Raw genomic sequence first — 24,718 nt, forward strand, 5'->3', positions numbered from 1 at the left:
GCAGACAGTTTCAGAACTCCAGCACGATTCAAACCGAACAAGACATCCCCCAGACACATCATAATCAATTTCACTAAAGTTAATATGAAGGAGAAAATTCTGAAAGCAGCCAGATGAAAGAAAACCATTACCTACAAGGGGAAGAATGTTAGAGTAACTGCACATCTCTCTGCTGAAACCTTTCAAACTAGAAGAGGATGGTCATCAACTCTTAATCTCCTAAAACAAAATAACTTTCAACCTACGATTCTGTACCCAGCTAAACTGAGTTTCATTTATGATGGAGAAATTAAATACTTTAATGACATTCACATGTTGAAGAAATTTGCCATAACTAAACCAGCTCTCCAGGATATTCTCAGACCTATCCCCCATAAAGACCAGAGTAATCCTACACCACAAAAGTAAACCCACCCAGAAAATTCTGATCAAATTCCAACTTCCACAACCACAAGACGATTAAAAACGTCCACCGGACTCTCAAAAGGCTTATCAATATTCTCAATTAATGTGAATGGTTTAAATTGTCCTCTAAAGAGGCACAGGTTGGCTGACTGAATACAAAAACTCAAGCCAGATATCTGCTGCATACAAGAATCTCATCTTACATTAAAAGACTCAAGGTGAAGGGATGGTCATCTATACTCCAGGCAAATGGAAAGCAGAAAAAAGCAGGTGTTGCAATCCTATTCGCAGATGCAATAGGCTTCAAACTAACCAAAATAAGGAAGGATAAGGATGGACACTTCATATTTGTTAAAGTTAATACTCAATATGATCAGATTTCAATTATTAATATTTATGCACCCAACCAGAATGCACTCTAACAGACACGAGCAACTTGATTTCCTCCAGTTCCATAGTAGTTGGAGATTTTAACATCCCTTTAGCAGTGCTGGATAGATCCTCCAAAAAGAAGCTAAGCAAAGAAATTTGAGATTTAAACTTAGCCATTCAACATCTGGACCTAACACACATCTACAGAACATTTCATCCGAACAAAACTGAATACACATTCTTCTCATCATCCCACAGAACGTACTCCAAAATAGACCACATCCTAGGCCACAAATCTAACCTCAGCAAATTTAAAAAAAATAGAAATTATTCCTTGCATCTTCTCAGACCATCATGGAATAAAAGTTGAACTCAATAACAACAGGAATCTGCATACCCATACAAAAACATGGAAGCTAAACAAGGATAGATGGGTTATAGACGAGATTAAGAAGGAAATCACCAAATTTTTGGAACAAAACAACAATGAAGACATGAGTTATCAGAACCTCTGGGATACCGCAAAGGCAGTCCTAAGAGGGAAATTTATAGCACTACAAGCCTTCCTCAAGAAAACGGAACGAGAGGAAGTTAGTAACTTAATGGGACATCTCAAGCAACTGGAGAAGGAAGAACATTCCAACCCCAAACCCAGCAGAAGAAAAGAAATAACCAAAATCAGAGCAGAATTAAATGAAATTGAAAACAAAAGAATTATATGACGGATCAATAAATCCAAAAGTTGGATTTTTGAAAAGATCAATAAAATAGATAAACCTTTGGCCAATCTAACCAGGAAAAAAAGAGTAAAATCCTTAATTTCATCAATCAGAAATGGTAACAATGAAATAACAACAGACCCCTCAGGAATTCAAAAAATCCTTAATGAATGCTACAAGAAACTCTACCCAGAAATATGAATATCTGAAAGAAATTGGCCAATACCTGGAAGTATGCCACCTACCAAGAAATAGCCAGAACGACGTGGAAATGTTGAATAGGCCTATATCAAGTTCTGAAATAGCATCAACTATAGAAAATCTGCCTAAAAAGAAAAGCCCAGGACCAGATGGCTTTACGTCAGAATTCTACCAAACCTTTAAAGAAGAACTAGAACAACACATCAAAAAAATTATACACCATGACCAAGTGGGATTTATCCCAGGGTCTCAAGGCTGGTTCAATATACGTAAATCTATAAATGTAATTCAGCATATAAACAAACTAAAAAATGAAGACCATATGATTCTCTCAATTGACACAAAAAAAGCTTTTGATAATATCCAGCACCCCATCATGATCAGAACACTTAAGAAAACTGGTATAGAAGGGACATTTCTTAAACTAATAGAGGCCATCTACAGCAAACCCACAGCCAATATCATATTGAATGGAGTTAAATTGAAATCATTTCCACTTAGATCAGGAACCAGGCAAGGTTGCCCATTGTCTCCATTGCTCTTTAACATTGTAATGGAAGTTTTAGCCATTGGAATTAGGGAAGAAAAGGCGATCAAGGGCATCCACATAGGGTCAGAAGAGATCAAATTTTCACTCTTCACAGATGACATGATCGTATATCTGAAAACACTAGAGATTCTACTACAAAACTTTTAGAAGTGATCAAGGAATACAACAATGTCTCAGGCTACAAAATCAACACCCATAAATCTGTAGCCTTTATATATACCAACAATAACCAAGCCGAAAAAAGTCAAGGACTCTATTCCTTTCACAGTAGTGCCAAAGAAGATGAAATATTTGGGAGTATACCCAAAAAAGGACGTGAAAGATCTCTACAAAGAGAACTATGAAACCTTAAGAAAAGAAATAGCTGAAGATGTTAACAGATGGAAAAACATACCATGCTCATGGCTGGGAAGAATCAACATCGTTAAAATGTCTATACTACCCAAAGCAATACATAATTTTAATGCAATTCCTATTAAAGCTCCATTGTCATATTTTAAAGATCTTGAAAAAATAAGACTTCATTTTATATGGAATCAGAAAAAACTTTGAATAGCCAAAACATCACTCAGCGATAAAAACTAAGCAGGAGGAATCACGCTACTAGACCTGAGACTGTACTATAAATTGATAATGATTAAAACAATATGGTACTGGCACAAAGAGAGAGAAGTAGATGACAGGAACAGAATAGAGAACCAAGAGATGAATCCAGCTACTTACCATTATTTGATCTTTGACAAGCCAATTAAAAACATTCAGTGGGGAAAAGATTCCCTATTTAACAAATGGTGCTGGGTGAACTGGCTGGCGATCTATAAAAGACTGAAACTTTACCCACACCTTTCACCATTAACTAAGATAGACTCTCACTGGATAAAAGATTTAAACTTAAGACATGAAACTATAAAAATACTTGAAGAAAGTACAGGGAAAACTCTTGAAGGAATCGGCCTGGGTGAATATTTTATGAGGAGGACTCCCCAGGTAATTGAAGCAGTATCAAAAATACACTACTGGGACCTGATGAAACTAAAAAGCTTCTGCATAGCCAAGAATATAGTAAGTACAGCAAGCAGACAACCCTCAGAATGGGAGAAAATATTTGCAGGTTATACCTCCGATAAAGGTTTAATAACCAGAATCCACAGAGAACTCAAACGTATTAGCAAGAAAAGAACAAGTGAGCCCATCTCAGGATGGGCAAAGGACTTAAAGAGAAACTTCTCTACAGAAGACAGATGCACGATCTACAAACACATGAAAAAAAGCTCATCATCCTTAATCATCAGAGAAATGCAAATCAAAACTACTTTGAGATATCATCTAACCCCAGTAAGAGTAGCCCACATAACAAAATCCCAAATCCAGAGATGTTGGCGTGGATGTGGAGAAAAGGGCACTCTTCTTCACTGCTGGTGGGAATGCACACTAATATGTTCCTTTTGGAAGGATGTTTAGTGAATAGTTAGAGATCTAAAAATAGACCTGCCATTTGATCCTATAATTCCTTTACTAGGTATATACCCAGAAGACCAAAAATCACAATATAACAAAGACATCTGTACCAGAATGTATATTGCAGCCCAATTCCTAATTGCTAAGTCATGGAAAAAGCCCAAGTGCCCATCGACCCACGAATGGACCAGCAAATTGTGGTACATGTATACCATGGAATATTATGCAGCCTTAAAGAAAGATGGAGACTTTACCTCTTTCATGTTTACATGGATGGAGCTGGAACATATTCTTCTTAGCAAAGTTATCTCAAGAATGGAATAAAAAGTATCCAATGTACTCAGCCCTACTATGAAGCTAATTTATAGCTTTAACATGAAGGCTATAACCCAACTATAGCACAAGAATATGGGGAAAGGGCCAAGGGAGGGGAAGGGAGAGAGGAGGTTAGGGTGGAGGGAGAGCTTTGGGAGGGGCCACACATACGGTGCATCCCAGAATGGGTACAGGCGAAACTTACCAAATGCAGGATACAAACGTCTACATACAATAATTAAGAAAATGCCATGAAGGCTACATTGAAAAGTTTGATGAGAATATTTCGGATTGTATATGAAACCAGCACATTGTACCCCTTGATTGCACAAATGTACACAGCTATGATTTATAATAAATAAATAAAAATAATAAATAAATATATAAATAAATAAAAGAATAAATAAATAAAGTAGTTATTTACAGGAGCGGGGAAAGGTAGGTGTTGAATGGGAAAGATTATGAGGGAAACTTTGGTAGTGAAAGTTTAATTTTAATTTGGGCTGTGTCTACATGACTATATATAAATGTAAAAATTCACCAAATGGTACATAAAATATTTGTGGATTTTATTACATATGGAAAAGGGGGGAGCCATAAATAGTAGTAAGAAAGAAAGAAAGAGTGGTGATATATGAAACGAAGAAATTACATCCAGAATATATAAAAAATGCCCAAAAAATCCATAACAAAATACACACAACCCAATAGAAAAATGGGCAAAAGATTTAAACAGATGTTTTACAAAAAAGATATCCATCACAACGATCAAAGCAAATATAACCTTCAGAATGGGAAAAGATATTTGCATGGTATAAATCCGACAAAGGCTTGATAATTAGAATCTACAGAGAACTCAATCAAGAAATAAAGAACAAACACTTCCGTCTATCACTAAGTAAGAGACATGAACAGAACCTTCTCTGAGGAAGACAGACAAAGGGCTAACAAACATAAAAAATGCTCATTGTCCCTAACCATCAGAGAAACGCGAATCAAAACCACCTTGCGATATCACCTAACCCAGTGGTTCTCAATCTTCCTAATGCTGTGACCCTTTAATACAGTTCCTCATGTTGTGGTAACCCCCAACCATAAAATTATTTTCGTTGCTACTTCGTAAGTGTAATTTTGCTACTGTTATGAATCATAATGTAAATATCTGATACGCAATATCTGATACCCCCCAAAGGGGTTGCGATCCACAGGTTGAGAACCGCTGACCTAACCCCAGGGGGAATAGCCCACATTACAAAGTCCCAAAGCTGCAGATGTTGGCAAGGATGTGGAGAGAAAAGAACACATTGTTACACTGTTGGTAGGACTGCAAACTAATACAGCCTCTTTGGAAAGAAGTATGGCGAATCCTCTAAGAACTCAAAATAGACCTTCCATCTGATACCGCAATCCCACTACTAAGCATCTACCCAGAAGAAAAAAATCACATTATCATATTATCATAAGGACATATGCATTAGATTATTACAGGCCAATTTACAATCACCAAAATGTGTAAGCAACTTAAATGCCCACCAAATTGGGAATAGATTAATAAACTGTGTTATAAGACAGAGACTTTACATCTTTTCTACTAACCTGGATGGAGTTGAAGCACATTCTTCTCATAAAGTATCACAAGAATGGTAAAGCAAGTATCCAATGTTCTCAATACTAATATGAAGCCAGCAGATGATTTAATACACGCCCACATAAGAGAAAAACTCAACTCAATGCAAGTTGGGGGGAGGGGACGAGCGGGTGGGGGCAGAGGGAGGGTGTGCTCCCACTTTATGTGCACAATATAAGGGTATACGGCACACCTCTTGGGTGCAGGACACAACTACCAGCACCTAACAAATGCAAACATTGTAACCTAGTTGTTTATACCCTCACATTACCTGAAATAATTTTTTAAAAGGATAATAGAATTCTCAATAAATACATGAAAGGTGCTCAGCTTCCTGGTCATCATAGAAATGCAAATCAGATGACAAAAACAAAAAAAGAGGACTATGCCAAATAGTGGTAAAAAGGCAAGAAAATTCAGTGCTGATGGGTTTAATTACTTTAGAAAACTAATTATCTACTAAAGTGAAACACAGCAGATATTTTTATCCATAATAAGTAAACATTAACATAGCATTTAAAAAAGAAATGTTTGCCAAGATTAAGATTAATCTACATTTTTTTTGTAGAGACAGTTTCACTGTATCGCCCTCGGCACAGTGCCATGGCGTCACACAGCTCACAGCAACCTCCAGCTCTTGGGCTTACACGATTCTCTTGCCTCAGCCTCCCGAGCAGCTGGGACTACAGGCGCCCACCACAATGCCCGGCTATTTTTTTGTTGCAGTTTGGTCGGGGCTGGGTTTGAACCCGCCACCCTCAGTATATGGGGCCGGCGCCCTGCTCACTGAGCCACAGGCTTATCTTTCTTCACTCCAGAGCAATGAAATTTTGAAAATCACAAATTATTTCAAGAGCAGTATAATCCCTTTAGATGTATTACTGGCCTAAAAAATCCATTTTATCACTTTTAATATTTTGATAAATAACTGAGGCCAGAATATTGAGACGAATAATACTTTATCAATAATTTTTTTCACAATTACCAACAGCCTGTGTGCCCTCAGAGACAGGCTAGCGAAAAGCCTGGCCAAATGCCAACAGCTTCACCTTTTTGCTGAGATTCATGTTCTCCATCTTAGCCTTAAGTAGCTTCATCTTGTTCATAGTTATTGAATTTTCAATTATCTGCTGCCCAGAAGGAGAAGGCTCAATTTCTTCATCCTCATCCGTATATAAATTATACACAGAACCACCACTGCAAAGGAAATGATAACTACTTGAAATCTGCTCAGTATCTGTTCAGTGGACTAAAAATACTCTACAGACTACAGCAATCGATACATGTTGCTAATGATAAAACACTAAATCTCTTTCGTTGATATAAATGCAAAGTAAATATATTTCAATAAATGTACTTCTTAGAAGAAAAAAATTAAATGGGAATTAATATCACGATCTAGTGTTACTGAAATCTAGTATAGGTGAACTTCTCTAAATTCAGTAAATCATGAATGAAATCTTTTGGCACCTGCTATATCATTTCCACAACAATGTTCTAATTTCATTTTATCAGCTAATGCTGATGATTGTGCAAAAATTTCCATGAATTAAAATCAATATAAACATTGGCACAGAAAAGAAGTACAGATTTGTATTTATCCTGAGGGGATTCTCACCAAAGTAATTCATAAACAAGTATCATCAGAGCGTTTTCTGTTCTTATAGAACAAAAATAAATTTTTAAAAATTAGGGTAACAAAATTTTTCTAAATGTGTTTGAAAATGTAACCACCTAGAACAGAATAGATTTTAACACGGAAAAAAGATACCCACTCAAGATATGAGACAAATTATGTTAAACATTTCAACTACTGATCAACCGTCATGACATCTGTTCATATTTTAAAATAATATACGGAACCCCTCTTCTTTGATCACATAATATGATGACACATAACTTTATCCTCATATTTATACTTACATGTATATCTGTCCCCCTACTCCCCTGTATATAAGCAATTGAAAGCAGATATTTGACTTTATTCAAATTCCCAGTGTTTACACATGGCACAGTGCTTAGCACCCATCCAATTGTTTGATATGCTGAATACAAGCATATTGAAGCTCCATTTATCTTTTCAATAGTGGGAATATTAGAATGGTTAGGATTTGAAAAAAAAAACACAAGCTCAGCATATGTGGAAAACGATTAAAACTTTATTTTGTGTTTTGTAGAGACAGGGTCTCGCCTTGTTACCCAGGCTGGTCTCAAACTCTTGGCCTCAAGCGATCCTCCCGCCTTGGCCTCCCAAAGTGCTGGGATTACAGATGTGAGCCACCACATCCAGTCTAAAACATTAACTAGAGCAGAATAAGAATACATATTAGTCATAGTCTAGTTCAGGGGGAGAGGGAAACAGGGCGGGGGACGATTGGCAGAAGGAGGGAGGGCATGAGGCGGGATCTCACCTAATGTGCACATTGTGAGGGTGTATAACACGCCCCCTGTGTGAGGGACTCTTTTACAAATGGAACTTGACCCTGGAAGTGAAAACAACATAACCTAAAAATTGTATACCCATATTAATTTGAAATAAAAAATAAATTTAAAAAATAAAGTAAAAGAAAAGAATACATATTAGTCACTGTGCCTGATTTTCTTGTACGTAAACTAAACTTTAGTTTAGTTGCATAAACTATATAAACTATACCATAGTTTATATCTATGGTATAGAAGTATGAGGGTTAATAAAATTTCCTGTTCTATGTGGTTATAAAAAATGGAAACCATTTAGGAGAGCTTTAATAAAGCACATCCACAATACTACTTTAGTACCAAAGTACTACCACCAAATAAGGGCAGAAAAGAGAGTAGACAGACCCATTCCTCAACTTTTACAGTGAAATGAAGTTCTGAAATTGGCATAGGTATCAGAAGGAAGAAGGAAGGAACTGGTCTCCACAACTAGTTCAGTCTGTAGTGCTGACTCAGGACTGTCACTGCTACCGACTGTAGATGCTTACCTATGACAACTGACACTACAACACTAAGGTAACAAAACTGTCTCCCACATAGGCATTCAGATGCCTCTTCTTCTAGGTACTTCCCAACCATTATTCCTAATCCTCACAAAACTACATAAGGTATATATTGTATCTCATTTTCATAAATGAAGAAACTTGCAGTTAAGAGAGGTTGAGTGATTTGACTCAAGACCAGAAAGCGATGATGGACCTAAGATTCATATCCCCATCTGTCTAAAAATTGTACACAGTTCCAAAGCTGATTCTTCCTCCTGTTTCTTCCTATGCACCAAGTAACAGGCTTTATTGCATCATGCTTGTGCCCCCAAATGACTGACAGAACTCATAGTATGTGCAGGCTTTTGTCTTGAGGTCAACTGTATAGTACCTGAAAAGGTGAGTTGCATAAAGATTTTTGTAATTTTACCCTGTGGAATTAGAAGGAACCGACTATTCTTGGTTACCTTGCGATGTTTAAACTTTAAATACTTCTCTTGTCAACCAGTGGCATTTTAACTTGAAGCAATTTATTGAATACAAAAGGAAGTTTATGCTCAACCTACTGTCATGAGAAGACCAAGTCTCCCATGGAATGTATATGTAAAAAGGAACAATCATGCAAATATTTCATTGGATGCATTTTAGAATATAAAAACCCTTTTAAATTCACTTAGCTTTCTTCAAGGAACATTGCTGTGTTCAATCTCTCAAAGGAGAGATTCATGAGATCAATTAGAAATCAATCACATTTTTTTTAGATGAAAGAAATGTAACTAGGCTAAGATAGCACTGTAATTTATAAATGTAATCTAAAAACATATTTATATGCTAATATTTTTTTGTTGTTGTTGTTATTGTTGTTGCAGTTTGGCCGGGGCTGGGTTCGAACCAACCAAATGAGGCCAATGGGTTCGAACCCTCGGTATATGGGACCAATGCTCTACTCACTGAGCCATACACGCTGCCTGCTAATATTTTCAGGAATGCTATATATAACTTTCTCTCAATCTTTTAATTTAATAATATGCTTAAAGTATAACAGATAAGTGAATGTAGTATTTATTTCAACAAGAACTGTGTTCATCCCAAAACCAAGACCTTATATGACATTCACAGATAATTTACCATTAAGTCTTGCAATATTTCTTTCTACTTAAAAAACAGTAACATGGTTTGACCCACCAAAAAGATTTGAGACTAAATTCCTCAGAAAAACAACCCGTAAAAAGTAAAAAAAAAAAAAAAAAAAAAGATCTGATTCTATAAAAGACTGATGCTGTATTACATAGCCAAATGAATCATACGAACCCTCAGCTCTTCCTGTTTCTTCTTAGACATGCAGTAGGCCTAGACTTTTGAGCCACAGAAACTGGTCTCCAAATAACAAGTTGTTTTTTCCTTGAATGGTTTTACCACTAGCTTTTTATTTTGTGTGATTAACTTCAGTTACCAATAACACCTTTCCCTTCTTTGTCAGCTTGGCAAACTCCATTCCTCTTTTAACCTTTACTGCTCAGAGGTTGTCTCTAACTCTTTACCTTTCAGGCAAGATGAAGGCCCTCTCATCTGTTTTCCCAGAGATCCGGATATCTTCTTATAACTATTACCAACATTACATCGTAGTAACACACCAATGCCTTGCTTAGTGACCAGCACTAAAAGTTCAGTAAATGTTTAATGACTTAAAGTGAAAGAAGATAGAGAATCATATTAAGTCAAAATGCACAGAAACTTAGAGGTCACCATGTCTAATTCTCTAATTTTTCTCTTACCTAGCTACATATCTAGGATTTTTCCTTCTGATGATAGAAGTAATATTATAATTTATCCCTCTTTTTATAAAGTAGGAAAACAAGACCATGAAGATAAGGAGATTTAGCCACCTTTAAGGAGTGAGTTAAATTTAGAAGAAAGATATCAATTTTAGGTATATTCCTTTCTATTACACCAAGCTGCATTTATAACACAATATCGTAACAAGACTCTACAATCTTACAGGCATCTTAGGATTTCATAAAGTAACAGAAACAAATTTTTTTTTTAGAGCATCTCACTTTGTTGCCCTTGGTAGAGTGCCATGGCATCACAGCTCACAGCAACCTCAAACTCTTGGGCTCAAGCAATCCTCCTGCCTCAGTTTTTCATTTTTAGTAGAGATGGAAGTCTCACTCTTCCTAGGCTGGTCTCAAACTTGTGAGCTCAAGTGATCCACCCACCTTGAACTCTGAGAGCACTAGGATTACAGGTGTGAGCCACCACACCCAGCCTGAAACAAATATATTTTTTTTTATGAAAAAATCCTGTTCTGCAAAGAAACTTATTGGAGAAGTTACGCGTCATATAAATCATATGAAGGACAGTTTCAGATGGGAGGGTGGGGTAAGAAAGAGACACAAAAAATTTAGTCAGTGTTGTTAATATACTAGGATTATTTTGACATCACAAAGTAACATAAAAGGTTGAGGCATATCATATGATGTTCTCTTTTTCTAAGTGAAATATGCAAATGAAAACCAATTTACCTTAAAGATTCAGATAATGGTGTTAAAGTGCCATCTCCCCTATCTATTACACGGAAGAAATTCAATTGATCTCCTTCTCGATATACCAAAAATGTTACTTGTTTGTTGCAGGAGGACTTCTCCCAGACCTCATCACGACTGGAATCCAGGTATTCAGCCATTTCCTTTAGTGGATCTTCCATAAGAACTACAAATGGAAAAATTGATATACAGCTTTCAATTTATATCCAATTTTATCTTGGTACAGAAACAGGATGAATATATATAATTCTTCAAATAAGTCTCTGACCTTTTTGTAGTTAATATAGCATTATTATATTGCTATGTTCAAAGACAGGGCTTAACCAAAACTTAAGGGATTTTTTTTCCCTGGGCCACTAGAATCTGTGTATTTACTGATTCTATGACATTATCATCTATGATTCTTTTCTTTTTTTTTTTTTTAGACAGAGTCTCACTCTTGCCCAGGCTAGAGAGCCATGGCATCTGCCTAGCTCACAGCAACCTCAAACTCCTTGACTCCAGCAAACCTCCTGCATCAGTCTCCTTAGTAGAGGCACCCACCACAATGCCCAGCTAATTTTTTCTGTTTCAGTAGAGACTGGGTCTTACTCTTGCTGGTCTTAAACTACTGATCTCAGGCAACCCTCCCACCTTAGCTTCCCAGAGTACTAGGATTACAGGCATGAGCTACCATGCCCAGCTTCTAGGATTATTTTCCTTGTATACCTTCTGCTTCCTGTATTTTCAAATACTGGTTCTAACAATCAATAATTAAAAGAGATGTAAATCCCACTTACTTTAGATTAAAAAATAAACACACGTACAATTGGGAGACCTGCGTAAGAAATCACAACTAAGTGAGCCTTTCTTTTTCTTTCTAGTTTTATACAAAGACTGCTTGATGTGAAGCTAATTAAAAGTACACAATAACTCAAACACAAGGGGCTACTTAGTATACTAAAATGTATGAAATGGTCAGTCTGCTGCTTCTTTAAAGCATCCTCCCATTACCCCAATTGTCCTGGTATGTATTTATAAGTCCAGTTAGTACACACAGAGGCACACGGACTAACTGGAATCACTCTGAATTCCCCACTACTGGTAGGCTTTAGTGGCCCCAGAGATGTCCTTGGGTTTACGTGATATTTTACCATCGTAGAACCTGCTATCATGCACAACAGCCACCGTACGGTGGGAATGAGTCTAAAAAGATTGCTGGCTCATAGGGTGAATATTCCAGAAGCCCCTGAACCTCAGACTTGGGGGATCTAAGTAACAGTTCCAGTTGGGAAAAAAAAGTTCTCTCCCAAAGACATTTTCATGTCAAGCTGTAGAAACTTTTATTCTCCCCTAAAAGAAGCAACAATTTCCCAAACTGCATAAATTTCATTTATTAACATAATCACAGGGCTATACTACCTTGTAAAAAGAAGTTGCAGCAATAGCTTGAAGTAATAAAGTAAAAACGTCAAAGATGTTACTATCCTAAACGGCGGCGCCCGTAGCTCAATGGGTAGGATGCGGGCCATATACGTCAAGGAAGGTGGGGTTGAACCCAGCCCGGGCCTGCTAAACAACAAAGACAACTGCAACAAAAAAATAGCTGGGTGTTGTGGCGGCCGCCTATAGTCCCAGCTACTTGGGAGGCTGAGGCAAGAGCATCACTTAAGACTAAGCATTAGAGGTTGCTGTGAACTGTGACACCAAGGACAACATAGTGAGACTCTGTCTCCAAAAACTAATAATAAAATAAAATCTGAGAAATATAAAATATTGAGATTATTTTATGAAAATATTTGGATGTTCTGATTAACTTACATAGGCACAAAATGTATAAATAATAAGAGAGACTTTTCAAACAAGTTCTTGCCCTTTTCAAGTTAATGCTCCACATTCCACACTACATTAATAAGAAATCAAAATTACGATACTGATTTTTTTAGTTGTTACTACCATTACTATAGCCACCCTAAACTAGACAAGGGTTTTTTTCTTAGGGAAATACTAAGGTTGCCTTTGCACATATGTTATGTGTAAATGTCCTTTTTACATTTTTTTTTTAATTTTTAATTGTTGTGGGTAAGTAGTAGTTGTATATCTTTACAGAGTACATGTGATATTTTGATACAGGCATACATGTGAATTAATCAAATCAGGGCAACTGGGGTACCCAACACCTCAGTCATTTATCACTTCTTTGTGTTAGGAACATTCCGATTCCACTCTTTAAGTTATTTTAAAGCATACCTTAACTTACTATTGATTATAGCCACTTTGTTGTGCTATCAAATATTGTTCATTCTACCTAACCATATTTTTGCACCTAGACACTTCTTTTCATAACAGAAGAATCATTGAGATTTTATCAGCTATAACAAAATAATGCATATAAAATTTAGAACACAATTTAGTTTTAGGAAATAAAGTACTTTTTCTATGCTATTTTGAAAATGGTTATTTCAAAAGCCATTTTAAAAATTAAATATTGCTGGAACTCACACAATAAAAGTGCTTTCTAAACCACAATTTTGAAATAATAAGACTAAATTGGTAAAAAATATAATTTCTCTAAAATAATATTGAGAAGTCCTAAATCTAGGTTCAGATTTTTTCACAGATTTTCCAATGACAAGGTGGGCAATATTAAGCTTTTGATTTTAAAAAAGTTAATTCAATAAAGACAAATTTATTAAAAATTTAACTTAAAATACTTAGACAAGTTCTAGCTGCTGATTTTTCAGTTCACAAACAAGCTTTCCTATAGAAAGCTGTAGAAAATGATTATTACAAAGTATTTATTACGAAGCAATTACCAGAGGATAGTGATGCCTTTCCTTTTCCTTTTAAGAAAGAAAAGTTGGGCGGCGCCTGTGGCTCAGTCGGTAGGGCGCCGGCCCCATGTACCGAGGATGGCGGGTTCAAGCCCAGCCCCGGCTGAACTGCAACCAAAAAATAGCTGGGCGTTGTGGCGGGCGCCTGTAGTCCCAGCTACTCGAGAGGCTGAGGCAACAGAATCGCTTAAGCCCAGGAGTTGGAGGTTGCTGTGAGCTGTGTGTGAGGCCATGGCACTCTACCCGAGGGCCATAAAGTGAGACTCTGTCTCTAAAAATTAAAAAGAAAAAAAAAAGAAAAGTTAAAAAAAAACTGGAAAAAAAAAGAAAGCCCCACATATACTTAATTCAGAATCTATAGCACTTATACTCTTCATAAACATATAAAATAATTGGGCTGGCTGCAAGACATGATTGCAAGAGGGACTTTACCTAACAATTGCAATCAGTGTAACCTGGCTTATTGTACCCTCAATGAATCCCCAACAATAAAAAAAAATAATAATAATTGGGCTGGGCGCTGTGGCTCACACCTATAATCCCAGCACTCTGGGAGGCTAAGGAAGATGGATTGCTTGAGCTCAAAAGTTTGAGACCAGCCTGAGCAAGAGTGAGACCCTATCTCTACTAAAATAGAAAAATTAGCTGAGCATTGTGGGGGGTGCCTATAGTCCCAGCTACTAGGGAGGCTGAGGCAAGAGGATTGTTGAAACCCAGGAGTCTGAGGTTACTAAAAGCTATGCTGATGGTATGGCACTCTAGCTGGGGCAACAGAGTAAGACTCTGTCTCAAAAAAAAAAAAAAAAATGTAGTTCTAACAGGAAAAGTAGGTGCTCTGATTAAACACTTTGGTTTAAAGCCAATATTACACACAAATAACAAACTTTCAACAATATTATACAAAAGAATTCACATGGCATTAATACTATATAATTCTATCTTAACATAATGGTTCAGTAAACACTCAGGGTTCTTGCAGAGTCATTACTATAAACATTACCTACATCACACAGTACAATTTCACAAATCCAATTAGTAAAAAGTCCCTGATATCAGCAATGCTAATCAGTTCTAATATCATTACATAAACGTTTTCTCTAACCTATGCAAACAGTTCAACAGCCAAAGTAACAGATCTCACTAAATCCTCTTGAGGTAGCTAAGAAAAAAATGGTAATAATCCTATTTTCTAGCTAAAATTATGAAACACAGAGATATAATTTGGCATGTGGAAGTAAGCCAGCAATGGGTTACTTCAGTTTTCTGGTTGGTAAAGGATCAGACAAATTTGAAGGCCTTCCCCCATGAGGTCCACAGTGCAGGACTGTTGTGAGTAGTCATCTCCACTTTGTAGGGATTCGTGTCACATACCTGAATCAGAGACCAGTGTGAATACTCCCGGCTCTTCCTGTCCTCAGACCTTCTGGTCAGTCAAGTCTCCATTCATGTAATCTTCTCTGAGGACCCTTCCTACTATTCTTTTTCGACAGACATGATCATGTAACCCTGTCTATTTCCTGCATAGCACTTACCAACCAACTTTATGTGGATTCTTTTTTTTTTTTTTTGTTAGAGACAGAGTCTCACTTTGTCGCCCTTGGTAGAGTGCCATGGTGTCACAGTTCATAGCAAACTCCAGCTCTTGGGCTTAGGCAATTCTCTTGCCTCAGCCTCCCGAGTAGCTGGGACTACAGGCGCCTGCCACAACGCCCGGCTATTTTTTGGTTGCAGTTCAGCCGGGGCTGGGTTTGAACCCGCCACCCTCGGTATATGGGGCCGGCGCCTTACCGACTGAGCCACAGGTGCCGCCCCTCTATGCATATTTTTAAAGAACAATACCTAGAGAATCAAATGTGACTCTTCTAAGGCCTAAAAGCAGAAGGGGAACCTAAATAAAACCTGAGGCTACATACACGCTAACTTATGAACATTATTGTCAAATTGCTTTAATGTATATATGCCTACCTCGTCTAGTATTTATAGGCCCACCACGCATAGCCAATACCAGCTTCAAGGTACAACCTTCTGAAATGCTGTGGATAGTTAATACAAAAATAAACCATAATCATCAAAATACATTCAGTGTTAAATCAATACTGGTTTATTCTTTAAAATACAAAAAGATACCACAATGTAAATAAATATGTTAATGTACTTACTTGTATAAATAACAAAAAAGTTCTGATAAGCCTTAAATGAGAACACAGTACTAACTGTACTAATTTACAGTTCATTATAGCCACTTTGTTGTGCTATCAAATATTGTTCATTCTCAGAATAAAAGTACTAGAAAGGCCCCCTGACATCATGTGGTTTAGCCTTTTCACTTCACATGTAAGCAAAGGAGGCCCGGAGAAGAAAAGAAGCTTGTCTAAGACCCAGAGTGTTAAAAAAATAGCATTATCTGTTTAATAAACTAGAACACAGAAAAATGGCAAAATGACAAGTTTTCCTGATTTTTGGTGCTCTTTCAGCTATTCCAAATTACCCCTCACTCTTTTGCTCTTTTCTTAACAAAAGAGTGTGATGAATTATGTGAAAGAAAAAAGAAAGACAATGAAGGGGAGTCTCAGGGAAATTTGCCCTTTCCCCTAAGTTGGTTCGCTGAAAAGATCAACTCACAGTTATATTAGATTAATAAGAGAAAGGTTTATTTCAAAATACCATGTTCATGGGGGGAACCACAAGAATGATTTCCCAACGTTTCAGTGATAGTCAGTGGCTTTTAAAGATGCCTTTTAGAAGGGAGGGGGGAGAGAAACTGGAAAGTGTATGTGCAGCAAGTGGTTGCTAAGGGAGGATGGGTAGATGGAGGGAAACAGATTGATTAGTAAATTAACCTGAGGGACAGGTATTGTGCTTCAAATGACCTTAGGGCCAGGTCTATTGGCATGCAATAAGGAGTCTAGCAGCCCTTTAGGATTTTAGGTAGATAGAGGAAAGTCTTCATTCAGAGATTCCTGATTATGAACAGTCTTAAATTCAAAATAATCTTTATACCAAGGAATCATATTTTGGGGTGAAATTTTCTTAACTCCTTCAACAAAAACTCAGAAAGTATGTCTGCAATCATTGGTACACAGAACATGGCTTAGTAGCAAAAGAGAGGGCTTAATGAGAAATGAAGGACTAGGTAGAGAGCAATTCTTTCTTAATCCAAACCCCTGAGAAAACGAGAAGAAAAGGAACAAGCCAGGTAGGAATAGGTCAATATCTGAAGAAAGAACAAAGAAGGGGGAAAGATGATAAGATTTTTTAAAGGGCAGAGTATAAACAGCTTGGTGTAAAAAATGAAAAGGTAAAACAAAATATCAGAGGATAAAGATCAAGTAGTACGGTATACCAAGCTAATGCGTCTAAACTTCAGGCTTTATAATGAAGTCTAAGAATCAGAACTAGCTAGAAGACACATGACCCAAGGATTTATAAGAAAAAGACTGACATATGAAGTCATAAGCACAACACTAAGTGCCTAAAAAACAGCTTACATACAATTATACTCACTTGTAATCATTTAAGCAATAGTCATCTTCCAGTTCCATGTTATTCCAAATTAAGTGCTGCTGACATATGGGAATACCTTAGGGGGAGGTTATAAAAAAAGTGTTAAAGAATTCAGTAGCATCTTACAAGAGTATGATACAATAGTACTGGCATATTGCAGGTGATAAAACCAAAGCACAGCAAGAACATGTGAGGTGAAGCTCCGACCCCAGCAGCTAACTCCAGAGACTGCACCCAACCTTTATGCTAATCACTCTCTAGAAAATCAGCCTCCAGAAAGCAAAAGTAGCTGTCTGGGCATATGTTTCAGGGGTGTAGCCTGTTAGTAGACCTGAATGTCTACTAAATGTTCACCAAATGTTCTCAATACCACCATGAATTACAGACCACAGGCGCCCAAGGGGTAGATATACATATCTCCCAAATTGAACAGTCCACTTCTTTTGCTCCAAAGCTGAAAGAGAATGCCAGTAAGGAAAGATTTTTAAGCTAGAAATTATTTCACTTTAAACACATTTTCTTATTTAAAAAAATTTAAATATATCAAGGTCATCTTTTTAATCAAGCTTATAGGATTTCTTCAGCATAACTAGATAAAGCAATTTGGGCAAGTACCACCACGTTAATATTCAATCAGCATTGAATATAATAGCAATATAACAGTAACGACACTGCTTTGGCACAACTATTATATTTGCTTTTCATAGACTTAACCATAACTTAGCACTGCAGTCCCCAACCCTCCCTGAGAAAGCCTACCACATGTATCTGTGACCTATTAAGAATCAGAGACACAGCATCACCACCTGAGCTTGGCCTCTTATTCCCATTCCCCACCCAGTCAGTGGAAAGATTGTCTTCCATGAAACTGGTACAAAAAAGGTCCCAGTATGTGGCCTGTTAGGAACCAAGCCGCATAGCAGGAGGTAAACAGCAGCAAGGGAAGAAAGGTTCATTTTTATTTGTAGCAACTCCCATCACTGGTATCACTGCCTCAGCTCCACCTCCTGAATTCCACCCCACCCCCACCCCCACCCCCGTCCCACTTCTCCCATCTCTCCCCAGCTGCTTGGTAAAAAAATTATCTTCCATGAAACTGGTCCCCAGGGACAGCTGATTTAGCAGGCAAAAACAAAGAAGTTTGGCAGGTAACACAGGACAAAGTGAAACACTAGAAGCACTTCTAATAAGATCAGAAGTAAGGAAAGGATACCCACTATCTTTGCTACTATTGATCATGGCAGTAGATGTTTTAGTCTATGTAATTAGAAAAGAGAAATCAATCAGAGGCCAAAATGTTAAAGAAAGAAAGAAAGAGTAAAACTATTTCAATTGAAAATGATATGACATTAAAAACCCTCGAGGATCTATGATAAAAATAATTTTTAAAAAAACTCATGCTAGGCCTGGCGCCTATAACTCAATGGTTAGGGTGCTGGCCACATGCACTGGGGCTGATGGGTTCGAATCCAGCCAGGGCCTGCTAAATGACAATGACAACAATAACAAAAAAGTAGCCAGGCCTTGTGGCAGGTGCTTGTAGTCCCAGGTACTGGGAGGCTGAGGCAAGAGAATCGCTTAAGCCTAAGAGTTTGAGGTTGCTGTGAGCTGTAATGCCACAGCTCTCTACCAATGGCCATGTAGTGAGACTCTGTCTCAAGAAAAAAATATGTGATTGCTGTCAGTTGATAACTGACGTGGCTTAGTGTAACTGTTGCATCAGCTTCTTCTCTTTTTTGCTTAGCAGCAAGCTGATATCAGAAGCATTTGACTTTCCCTGGGAGACAGGCTTATCACTGGGGATGTGATTTGGCCCTTAAGAAAGTTCTTTTTGGGCAGAAACTGAGGCCTGAAGCTCACAACCCCCTCTGTCTGTTCAGAAATTCTCCAAGGCCGTAAAAGCAAACAGACTAAAAGAGTTTAGTGTATTGGATTGACAAATGTAAAAGAAAACAATTTCCATTTCCTTTTCAATTTTCATTTCTCTCTGAAAAGAGAACGCTGTGTGGGGTACCTGCTAGCAAGAGTGCTCAGAGAGGACTTAGCTGTTACTGAGCGAAATTGTGGAGATTTTTTTTTCTGTTACTTTAGCAAGGCTTTTCTTAACGTGTCTGTAGTCCTAGGTACTCAGGTGGCGGAGGCAGGAGGATCACTTGAGCCCAGGAGTTAAAGGCTGCAGTGAGCTATGATTGTCCCTCTACACTCCAGCCTGAGTAACAGAGTGAGACCCTATCTTTAATATAATATAATATACATATATAGGTATATTATATATACATATATATTATTAATTATAATATATTATTAACATATATTAATTATATATATCTTATATATTATATATATGTGTGTGTATGTGAGAGCAAGACCCTATCTCAAAAAAATTCACTAAAATAGAAGGATATAAAATTAATACAAATGTTAACAGCTTTCACATAAACAAATGATAAAATATGAAAGGGCATAATGGTAGGAAAACCCCTTTTACAACAGCAATAAAGAAGATTTAATACTTAGAAATAAACTTAAGAAATACATAAATCTCTACAAAGAAAAATTTGAAATATCCCTACATAAAAGTAGACTTAAAAAAGTACACCTGGACAGAATGACTCAACATTATAAAGATGTCAGTTCTGCCTAAGTTAATTTACAAATTTAAAACAATCACACTAAAAACACCAACTTTGAAAAAACAGGCATGGTGATACTAAAGTTAAATGGAAAAGCAAATATGCAAAAATAGCCACAAGAAAACACCAAAAAAGAAAATCAGTGACTACTGGTCTTCTCAGACTTGAAAACACATTATGAAGTCTCCACAATTAAAAGTGTGGTACTGACTGACACATGGAAAGCCTAGAAATAAACTCAAGTACAGAAGAAAGAGCCAAATGGATTTTTTTTTTTTTTTTTTGAGACAGAGTCTCAAGCTGTCGCCCTGGGTAGAGTGCCATGGCATCACAGCTCACAGCAACCTCTAACTCTCGGGCTTAAGCAATTCTCTTGCCTCAGCCTCCCAAGTAGCTGGGACTATAGGCACCCACCACAAAGCCCGGCCATTTTGTTCTTATTGTCGTTGTTGGCAGTTGTCATTGTTGTTTTAGCTGGCCCAGGCTGGATTTGAACCCACCAGCCTAGGTGTATGTGGCTGGCACCCTACCCACTGAGGGTAAATGGATTTTTAAAGTAAATGATGCTGTAACTACCTGGTCATTTGGAAAAGTCATTTGGGAAAACATAAAATTAGATCTATACTTAATGTCATTCTTAAAAACAAACTCCAATTGAATTAAAAATCTAAATATTGGCTGTACAAAAAAGTTCATACCTGTAATCCTAGCACTTTGGGAAGCTGAGATTGGAAGATCGCTTGAAGCCAGGAGTTTGAGACCAGACTGAGCACAAGTGAGACCCTGTCTCTACAAAAAAAGAAAAATGAGCCAGGCAAGCTGGCACACCTGTAGTCCCAGCTACAGGTGACTACAGATGGCTGCGGCAACGATCTCTTGAGCCTAGGAGTTCGAAGTTGCAATGAACTATGATCATCCCACTATACTCCAGCCTGAGTAACAGAGTGAGACCTTATCTTTAATACATACGTGTGTGTTTGTGTGCGTACATATTTGCTACTTGTGCAAGATAAGGAAGATAAGTCAGAAATGAATGAGACTGGTTATCCACAGGGAATGAGGGAAGATAGGTAAAAAATAAAAATTGGGGAAAAGGAATGAGAAATAGGGATGAAACTGTAATACTTCTGAAAATTTTATCTAACTCTGACTTTTGTTTTTTATTTTTTTGAGACAGAGTCTTACTTTGTTGTCCTTGGTAGAGTGCCATGGCGTCATAATTCACATCAACCTCAAACTCTGGCTCAGCACCTGTAGCACAGTGGTTACATGCCAGCCACATGCACCAAGCTTGTGAGCATGCACAAGCCACATGCACTGGGGCTCAAACCCGGCCCAGGCCAGCTAAACAATAATGACAACTGCAACCAAAATACGAATAGCTGGGCATTGTGCAGGCACCTGTAATCCCAGCTACTTGGGAGGCTGAAACAAGAAAATCACTTAAGCCCAAGAGCTGGAGGTTGCTGTGAGCTGTGATGCCACAGCACTCTACCCAGGGTGATAGCTTGAGACTCTGTCTCAAAAAAACAAAAAAACCTCAAACTCTTGGGCTCCCACCCTGGGTTGGGGTCCTCTTGGAACCTCGACACATCTCTATATACTACTTTATCCAGCAAAAGCATAATACACATTCTCATCAAGCTTATATGGAATACTTATAAGATAGAACATATTCTGGGGCTGGCTCGGCACCTGTGGCTCAAGTGGCTAAGGCAATCAGCCACATACACCTGAGCTGGTGGGTTCAAAGCCAGCCCGGGCCTGCCAAACAACAATGACGGCTGCAACCAAAAAATAGCCGGGTGTTGTGGCAGGCACCTATAGTCCCAGCTACTTGGGAGGCAGAGGCAAGAGAATCCTTGAGCCCAAGAGTTGGAGGTTGCTGTGAGCTGTGATGCCATAGCACTCTACCCAGGGTGACAGCTTAAGGCTCTGTCTCAAAAAAAAAAAGAATACAAAACAACATCATCTGTGTTCAGATCACAATGGAATTAAACTTTAAACCAGTACCAAAAAGACAGGTAGAAAACCCCAAAATGCTGGGAGATTAAACAGTACATTTCCAAATAAAACAAGAGTCAAAGACAAAATCTAAAAAAAATTTTTTTTAATATTTTGAAGAAATTGAAAATATAGTCATACATCACTTCACAACAGAGATAGAGTCTGAGACTGTGGTCCCTAATACCCAGGTTGAGAACTGATACTGGTCCATGTCCTGTTATAAAACAGGTTGCACAGCACGAGGTGAGCAGCGGACAGTTCAAATGAGCAAAGTGTCATCTGTTATTTACAGCTGTTATCCACCACCCATCACCACCTGAGCTCCACCTCCTGCAAATGAGTGCAGGCACTAGATTCTCATAGGAGTGTGGACCCTATGAAAACTACGCACATGATGAGTCTAGTGCCTGATGATCTGAGGTGGAGATGTAATGCACTTGAATCATTCTGAAATCATCCCCCCACCCGACCCTCAGTCCATAGAAAAATTATCTTCCATGAAACTGGTCCCAGTGCCAAAAAGGTTGGGGGCCACCGGTCTAAGAATTGCATTGTTAGGTGATTCTGTCATATGAATATCACAAAGTGTACTTAAACCTAGATAGCATAGGCTACCACATGGTATGGCCGAATTCTCCTAGGCTACAAACCTTTACAGCATGTTACTATACTGAATACTGTAGATAACTGTAGTATAAATATATCTAAACAAAAGATGGTAAAGTAAGCTATAAAAGATAAAAACATGGTATACCTGTATGAATAGAGTTTGCAGGACTCGAAGTTGCTCTGGGTAAGTCACTGAGTGAGTGGTAAGTGTACGTGAAGGCTTATGACATAACTGTAAACTACTACAGACTCTGAATAAACATGGCACAGTATACTATACCACAGCAAATTTATTATAAATTTTTTTCTTCAGTAATAAATTATTAAAGTTAGCTTACTATAACATTTTCATTTTATTAACTTTTTTTTTTTTTGAGACAGAGTCTCATTATGTCACCCTCAGTAGAGTGCCATGGTGTCACAGCTCACAGCAACCTTAAACTCTTGGGTTTAAGTGATTCTCTTGCCTCAGCCTCCCAAGTAGCTGGGACTACAGCCGCCCACAACACCTGACTATTTTTTGTTGCAGCTGTCATTGTTGTTTAGCTGGCCTGGGGCCAAGTTTGAACCCACCACCCCAGGTGCATGTGGCTGGCACCCTTAACCACTGAGGTACGGGTGCCAAGCCATCATTTTATAAACTTTTTAATTTTTTAAACTTTGTTTAAAACCACAAACACATTATAGGGCCATATAAAAGTATGTACCTTCTTCATATCCTTTTTCTATAAAGTGTCCATAAAGTTCACGTGCAATTTAAAATAGTTGTAACTGGCTGGGCATGGTGGCTAACGTCTGTAATCCCAGCACTCTGGGAGCCCAAGCAGTGTGAATTGCCTGAGCTCACAGGATCGAGACCAGCCTGAGCTAGAGGGAGACCCCATCTCTAAAAATAGCTGGGTGTTGTGGTGGGCGCCTGTAGACCCAGCTACTCTGGAAGCTCAGGCAAAAGAATCACTTGAGCCCAAGAGTTTGAGCTTGAGCCCAAGGTTGCTGTGAGCTATGATGCCACAGCACTCTATCAAGGGTGACAAGGTGAGACTCTGTCTCAAAAAACTAAATAAAATAAAATAAAATAAATACATAAAATAAAATAGTTGTAACTCTGTAAATATATTGTAAAAAGGACTAGAAAGCTTGAAGTATCTTGTTTTTTTCTTTGTCTTTAGAAATTTTATTTTTAGAAGTTTAATTTTAAAATGTCTTATTTTTAAGAACTATTGTTGGTTCATGGTTTCACCAGAAGAGAAAGTAAGTTGCATTCTTTGGTTGTTAAACTAAAATCTACCACTGCTGTCCAAAGAAGGTTTAGAACTCACTACCAGAAAGAAGCACCACACAGGAATTCCATACCCAAGTGGAATGCAAAGACATAGGTTCTGTCAAAGATAAACCACAGTCTGGTAGGCCACGTATTCGTGAAAAAACCATATCATCTGTAGCAGAAACTTTGAGGCAAGTCCAAGAAAGTCATTAAGACCGGCATCACTAGAGCTGAGGCTTTCAAAGTCTACTGTGCGTAACATCTGCAGACAAGACTTCACATGACAGCATACAAAGTTCAAGTGCATCAAATGCTGTTAGAAGAGGATTATCATGCATGTCTAACTTTCTGCCACCAGTTCAGTGAAATTAGCAAAAATGATGCCTTTTTGAGTAATTTCATGTTCTCCGATGAAGCAATATTCCACATTAGTGGCAAGGTCAACAGGGATAATTGCCGTTTGTGGGGAACTAAAAATCCCCAAGTCTGTTGAACACGAAAGAGATTCTCCCAAAGTTAATATTTAGTGTTCTTTGAGGAAAAAATCGAGTCATAGGGCTTTTCTTTTTTGAAGGATGTGTTGTTAATGGTGATAGCTATTTAGAAATGCTACAAAATTATTTTATTCTTTAGCTTGAACAATTAGGACTGATAGAGAACACAGTGTTTGAACACAATGGTGTTCCTTGTCATTTTGCTTTGCATGTTAGACAGTTTCTACATGAGAAATTC

General features: G+C 37.8%; 1 protein-coding gene and 1 pseudogene across 12 annotated transcripts in view; one reads left to right on the plus strand and one right to left on the minus strand.

Moving 5' to 3' along the window:
- The window catches only part of LOC128580506 (elongation factor 1-alpha 1-like), a 143,292-nt pseudogene that overhangs the window by 118,535 nt on the left and 39 nt on the right, over positions 1–24,718 (plus strand).
- Positions 1–24,718, minus strand: part of ZFAND4 (zinc finger AN1-type containing 4) — a 96,723-nt gene that overhangs the window by 23,636 nt on the left and 48,369 nt on the right. For 7 of the 12 annotated variants that reach the window (XM_053582405.1, XM_053582399.1, XM_053582404.1 and 4 more), the window contains 4 exons: positions 17,474–17,549; positions 15,935–16,002; positions 11,136–11,322; positions 6,697–6,844 (listed from right to left, as the gene is read on the minus strand). In XM_053582405.1, coding sequence (XP_053438380.1) covers positions 6,697–6,844; positions 11,136–11,322; positions 15,935–16,002; positions 17,474–17,511 — 441 coding nt within the window. In that variant the 5' untranslated portion in view covers positions 17,512–17,549. Of the gene's footprint in view, positions 1–6,696; positions 6,845–11,135; positions 11,323–11,935; positions 11,969–13,951; positions 14,047–15,934; positions 16,003–17,473; positions 17,550–24,718 lie in introns of those variants that run through there. The other 5 variants (XM_053582408.1, XM_053582407.1, XM_053582406.1 and 2 more) reach the window with 3 other exon arrangements.

Source organism: Nycticebus coucang, chromosome 3 (assembly GCF_027406575.1).
Source record: "Nycticebus coucang isolate mNycCou1 chromosome 3, mNycCou1.pri, whole genome shotgun sequence".
Lineage (NCBI taxonomy): Eukaryota > Metazoa > Chordata > Mammalia > Primates > Lorisidae > Nycticebus > Nycticebus coucang.